The sequence below is a fragment of the Sinocyclocheilus rhinocerous genome, unplaced genomic scaffold (assembly GCF_001515625.1).
Source record: "Sinocyclocheilus rhinocerous isolate Xijiao unplaced genomic scaffold, SAMN03320098_v1.1 scaffold973, whole genome shotgun sequence".
NCBI lineage: Eukaryota > Metazoa > Chordata > Actinopteri > Cypriniformes > Cyprinidae > Sinocyclocheilus > Sinocyclocheilus rhinocerous.
The window spans coordinates 86,020-92,549 of NW_015624552.1; the positions used below are offsets into that span (position 1 = coordinate 86,020).

Genomic DNA, 6,530 nt, shown 5'->3' on the forward strand with positions numbered 1-6,530 from the left:
AATACTAAATTGAGCTCTCTTCCGCTTTTTTGTGCATGGATGAATAAATACAGGCAAAATTACTTCAAAATGCGCGTTTTGGTGAATATCCTAGTAAACACAGTCGGTTAGGCATATGTCTTAATGTAAAAAGTTGAGAAAGAAAAGGCATGTGTATCAGTAGTTAAATCCGTGCTTTCGTTCTTAAAGTGAAAGCAAACTAATAATAAATCTAATGCTGTCAAAGAAAAATACAAGTGCTCACTGCTCCTGACTAAATAACCTTTGTAACATCAAAAATTATTAATCTATATTTAATTTATACATTGAAGACTATGCACTTGTTTTACATTTGATTATTACATTTCTGTAGCGTACCTGAAAATAGATTTTAGACTGAGCTGAAAAACCTGAAAAGCACTGTTTATTGAACTTGTGTCTTTGTATTTATTTTCTGCTATTGCCCTATTTTTTTGTTGTGAATGTCCCAATTGAGGTACAGGACGTGAAAATTTCAGATAAATGTTCATGTTATATATTTTGGTTGCATTTGTGAGTTAATAAAAATGTAGATGTTGTTTAAAATAGGTATATAATATCATAATATCGATTTATCGATCGATATACTCTTGTATCGAATCAAATCATAATCGTATCATAGAATTTTTTGAGGTATCGGCAAATATCGTATCGTTGGGTAAAAGAATCGATATCGTATCGTATCGTGACGAACCATCCAATTTACACCCCTAATTGGAAATGAATTTCAGTTGCACTGTTGATTACGATTATTTGCAGATATGAACTTAGAGCCCGTTGGCATAACTCTGTTTCTGGCTGCATTCAAGATCAACTGTGGGGTAAAAAACTTAGACCGGCCCCCTAAGTGGTTATTTAAAGGATTTAGATTCGCACTGGTTCTAATTTTGGCAGCATACAACTTAGTATTAGTGCACTATGTTCAGATTGACCTACAGGGTTTTTTTTTTTACAGGTTTGCTGCTTCAGAGCTGCTGTCATTTTGTCCATTGGTTTGCTTTCTCCCAAATTAGACATAGCATCAAGTCCATTAACAAGATACACTTTATATTACCTACTTCCAAAAGACATTCTTATATACAGCCTGCTGTGGTTTTTGGCTCTTTTGGAATCGGGATAAATATGATAATGGTCCAATCTTCAACTCCCCTTTCTTGTGTTTTGTGTTCATCAGGATCTGTCCGGCTCTATAGACGACCTCCCCACAGGAACAGAGGCGGGTCTCAGTTCGGCCATCAGCGCTTCGGGTTCTACCAGTAGCCAGGGCGAGCAGAGTAACCCCGCCCAGTCACCCTTCTCACCCCACGCCTCGCCCCGAGTCCCCAGCATGCGCAGCGGGCCCTCGCCCTCGCCAGTTGGATCACCTGTGGGTTCCAGCCAATCACGTTCTGGGCCCATATCACCTGCCAGTGGGCCAGGTAAAAGATTCTGTGTGAGATATAATTTTTTGATTTATTTTTTCCATAAATATTTCAGGGGGAAACAGAATATTTATCTGCTGTTTCAGGGTCTGTTTTTATTTTGCTTAATTTATTTTAATCATTTGAAATATTTATGTAATAATGTTTAAATTGTGTAAGATTATTTTGTAGTAGAGACCTGAATTTTCAGTAATATTAATAATCAATTTTCATTAAAATAATGATCACTTGATTGATTAATCATTACCGTTAACATTGCAAAATGCATGTAGAGAACTCCAAATTTCATGTCCACATAGTAGCAACAGCTGCAACAATCTGAATATAGGGCTTTAATATAGGTACACACAATAACACAAATGAAAAATATCAATTTTGGAGCAACGTAGAATGTCAAATTGATTAATCTTGAATCGTTAAGTTTAATCGATTAAATTATTAATGCCAATCCTATTCTGAATAAATTCATTCATTCATTCATTCAAAGTTTAGTTTATTGTAGTTATAAGATTTTTTTCTCTCCAATTAGGCACATATTCTTAATTCTCTGTTGTGGATATTTTGGGAAAAAATATTATTGTTATGCTAACTTAGACGTACCCATTAGCTACAGCCTTCACATGTGTGTCATTTAATCCTGGCACCGTGGAGCAGTTGGAGGGCGAGGTGTTTGAGCTCCAGACAGCAGTGGCTCAGCGGCAGGATTCAAGCTGACTTTAAAACAAGTCACTCCATCATTAAAATAGTTTTGAAAGTCTGTTAGCAGTTTGGAGTCACTTTGACACAATTACTGTCCTGCTGTGCGCTGCATTGTTAGCCAGGCTTCTTTGATAGCCGGGCTGCAGAGGGCGTTGTGCCGCTGAAACGGCTGTTTTTCCTTTCCGTTCTGAATGTCACTAACAAGGTCCACAGGAGAGCGTTTACCCCGCTGCACACAAAACTGCCTCATCCCTACTGGGAGCACCGGTGGCCATTAGCCGCATACAGGGCTGGCCCTGACATGTGATCTGTGTGCCATTACTAGAGGATGAATAACAACGCTTTTACAAATATACACGTTCTGTACATACAAGCACACAAAGTTGCTCCTGGGAGAGAAACAATGAGCCTTATACACCTCCCATGGGACGTGCGGTTAGAGATTCTGCCCTCTAGGCTAATTTATCTGATATTTATCATGAAAAGTAGCTTTCATATGAGACCATTAGCTGCGCTTGTGGTTTTGTGCATGTGCACTGCAAAAAAATCTTTTTTCTTAATCAGTATTTTTGTCTTGCTTCCCAGTAAAATATCTAAACATCCTTAAAACAAGATAAAGATGTTAAGATTATTTTTCAGAGAATGTGTATTTTTTTATTTTATTTTTTTAGACGCAGTAAATCTTACAAAATGACAATATAATTTAAATTTAAATTTATATAATTAAATAACAAAAAAATGTATAAGTAGTATTTAATTAACTAAAAAACATTAAAAACTGAATCTGAAAACAACTCTTAAGCCCCGTTCACACCAAGAACGATAACTATAAAGATAACGATATTAGCGTCCACACCAGCGAACGATATCATCCGTTTATTCTAAGCGCACAACGGTCTGCCGCTTTAAATTCTCGAGCTCGTTACAGCAGGATGGATTCTGATTGGCTGTCGATTTTTTTATCGTTCATCAGCTGGAAAAAAAAATCATTTTGAAAGTGATTCCAACGTTATAGTTTCTCTTTGTCTTTATCGTTATAGTTGTGGTGTGGACTCTGCTATTCTTTAATATTGAGAACGATTTTTAGAACTATATCTTTATCGTTATCTTTATAGTTATCGTCCTTGGTGTGAACGGGCCTTTAGTATCTTCATAGAATTGTACATGTCAATATTTAGATATTTTACCGGTAAACAAAAATACTGATTAAGGAAATAATGTTTGTACAGTGAAAGACTGTGGGTTTGTGCACACGTTCGTTTTTTTTCCCACACACAGGTTCACAGATGGCCCCTCAGACCCCAGGGAATGTCCCAGACGTGGGCTCCCATTCCACTCACAGTCAGTCGCCCATGTCTCAGGAGAGAGGTGAGTTGATTTCCCGCAGTAACATTACGGCTCACACTGCCTCTATGTACAGCCAGCAGGAAAAGGAGAGTTTTAGTGAACATCTGACAGCTGTATTTTTCATCTTTCCCGTGTAATGTGCATCAGCTCGTGTTCGTTTTCCAGCATTTCCAGAGTCAGTTCAGATGAAGGAACTCAATTATATGACGTGTATCAATGTATGTTATGGATTCTTTCTTCCTCCATGGACGATCCACTTAACAGTGTGATGCTGCAAAACCGTTTTCCATGAATAAACAAAAACTATTAAAACATTTTGCAGTTGTCAGTTCTTCTCACCAATGCAAGTGTGATCACATTTAGGTTTACCTACTCCAGAAGGTCAACATAAAATTAAAGCTGACCTTATTTACATTCTTATTGTGCACAATTTATCACTGTACCTACTACCTAATCTTCTATCAAAATGTAAATGTAGGTTGATCCGCCTCTGAAACACACTGAATGTGTGCATTAAATGTTAACCAGTAGATTACAGCAATGATAACAAATAAAGATTTTAGCCTTCAGCCTCCAGGTCCAGGTCCAAAACGTTGTTGCCAAAAAGTGCAGTCCTTCACAATCCATTGCAAACTTATATTCAGGTCTGGCTTCAGTTTTGTAAAGAATGCCCACTTGTAATAATCCAGTTCTCTTTCAACATTTTTACTTGCTCATTATTCTGTTTCACTTGGAAATATAACAAATTACAGAAATAAAATGGGTTGTAAATACCCCTTTAAAGATTTTTTTTTGTTATGAAGCCAGTGTGATGACTTGTAAGGAAAATATTTCTTAGTTGTGTTAATAAAAAGAAAATGTTGTCTGATGTTTAATGATCAAACACTTGAGTAAACAAATGAAAAAAGACTTTTGAATGAATGAAACTATGTTGCCTATAGAGTGCACTTTCATCCCATTCAGTTTCAGACCTTTAAAAAAATTACATATACAGGTGCATCTCAATAAATTAGAATGTCATCAGAAAAGTTCATTTATTTCAGTAATTCAACTCAAATTGTGAAACTCATGTATTAAATAAATTCAATGCACACAGACTGAAGTAGTTTAAGTGTTTGGTTCTTTTAATTGTGATGATTTTGGCTCACATATATACAGGGCCTAAAATTAACACTCGCCAAGCGCCAAATGCGAGTAAAAATCGGCTTTGGCGAGTATATGAAACTGTCAGTCGCCAGATGGCCGGTAACATTTTTATAAATTCTAACAGTGCAATGTTGTGAGAGCATAAACGTGAACGACGCTCCGTAGAGTTGACGGGTCAGTGCTGCTTCATCGAAAAAGTTTAAGCCTTTGCAGTGTAAATATTCAAGAGCTAGAACACTAGACTGGACACGCGTTACTCGTACAGTTGACGGGTCAGTGCTGCTTCATCGAAAAAGTTTAAGCCTTTGCAGTGTAAATATTCAAGAGCTAGAACACGAGAAAGGACACGCGTTACTCTCGCGCTGTATGGGAAGTTTAAACATCCGAAACCCCGGCCTGAAAGCCGCGTCTTGAGCTCTGCTTCCTTCCTGCGCTTAAACGGACAAATTAACACAAAATTATGTCAAAAATGTCCGTCTCGGTGAGTATCCTAGTAAAGTAGTCGGTTCTTATGTGAACATGAACAGCTGAGAAAGAAACCGGACACGAGCCGCGTGCGACGCAATGTGTCAAAAGACATATAATCAGTGATATTGTCTCCACAAGATGCGACACGACAAATCCCCGAAAGTAAACGGATTCCCCGTATTTCTATTTCTAGTCCAAGAAATATTTCTATTTCTAGTCCGCTTTGTCGCATCCAGTGTTGACAACTTCAAGCTGCTGCGGTGTTAAAGTGATAGACACAGAATTCCAATAATCCTGCTGTTGTCTGCGTTTTTAATGTTGATCAAAGAAAATAGGACAAAGAAAAAAACAATCACTCACTGCTCTTGAACTTTAAAAAAGATATAAAGACTATAGTGTTATTTTTAATTTAAAATTTATAATTTAAATTGTAGGCTACCTGAAAATCACTGTTAGAACTGCCTGAAATACACCGTTTTTATTTGTATCTTTATTGTATAGTAGGCTATTTTGTGCTATTGCTTGTAATTTGATTTGCTCTTATATATATATATATATACACATACACACACACACACATTAAAATAAAATACAATTTTAGACAGTGTACATTCAGTACAATTGTTTAGCAGCAGTGTTCTCCACAAAGGCTAGAAAAGGTTGCCAAGTAGTAAAGAATCTCTTATTTGACCCTTTCATAAAGCATCGGAGCTTTTCCGATTGTATGTTATACATAACATCCTTAATCCAGTGTCTATATGTTGGACGCGAAGAGGCTTTGCATTTATACAAAATTAGCCTCCTGGGATCTGCTTAGATTATAGTCTCGAGTAACAACTCCAAATATTGTTGTATAGAGTGGCAGGAGCTTGTTTACATTTAGGAGAACACGTGTAGGGTCCACATCACTTTTAATCTTTGCCAGTCTGTCCTTCGACCAATGAAGACGATGTACAATTTTAAACTGAACAATTGTGTGTCTAAGACTAATAGAAGATGAATGTGTTCTCCTATTTGTTTCCTGCCAAATATTATCTGATATTTGATCCTCCATTTCTTTATGATTTATGACTAAATTAAATAAATAAATAAATATCAGCTGAGGAATTTCAGTGGTCAAACAAGTTGTGACAAAACATGTTATTTATTAAACAATCATTAAAAATGACTAATGCCTAATTTTTCTTTGAATTGACAGATGAGTTAATCAGTTATTTTAACCATTACCTTCTGTTATGGGTAATCTCTTTTTATGTTTTACTTTTTAGGATTTGCACCTAACATGCAGCGCAATGTACCTGGTCCCCAGTTTGTAGGCCAGCAGCCGGGACCTTCTATGTCTCCACACTCTTGTCCCACTGGCCCTGTGCACCATAGTGTGGGCTCCTATCAGCTGGGCCCCTCTTATGGGCCCCAGAGTGGCCAGTATGG

General features: G+C 37.0%; 1 protein-coding gene across 1 annotated transcript in view; it reads left to right on the forward strand.

Moving 5' to 3' along the window:
* The window catches only part of LOC107742311 (AT-rich interactive domain-containing protein 1B-like), a 105,041-nt gene that overhangs the window by 73,060 nt on the left and 25,451 nt on the right, over positions 1-6,530 (forward strand). Inside the window, exons 5-6 of the mRNA XM_016555237.1 lie at positions 1,193-1,436; positions 3,417-3,506. Coding sequence (XP_016410723.1) covers positions 1,193-1,436; positions 3,417-3,506 — 334 coding nt within the window. The remainder of the gene's footprint in view (positions 1-1,192; positions 1,437-3,416; positions 3,507-6,530) is intronic.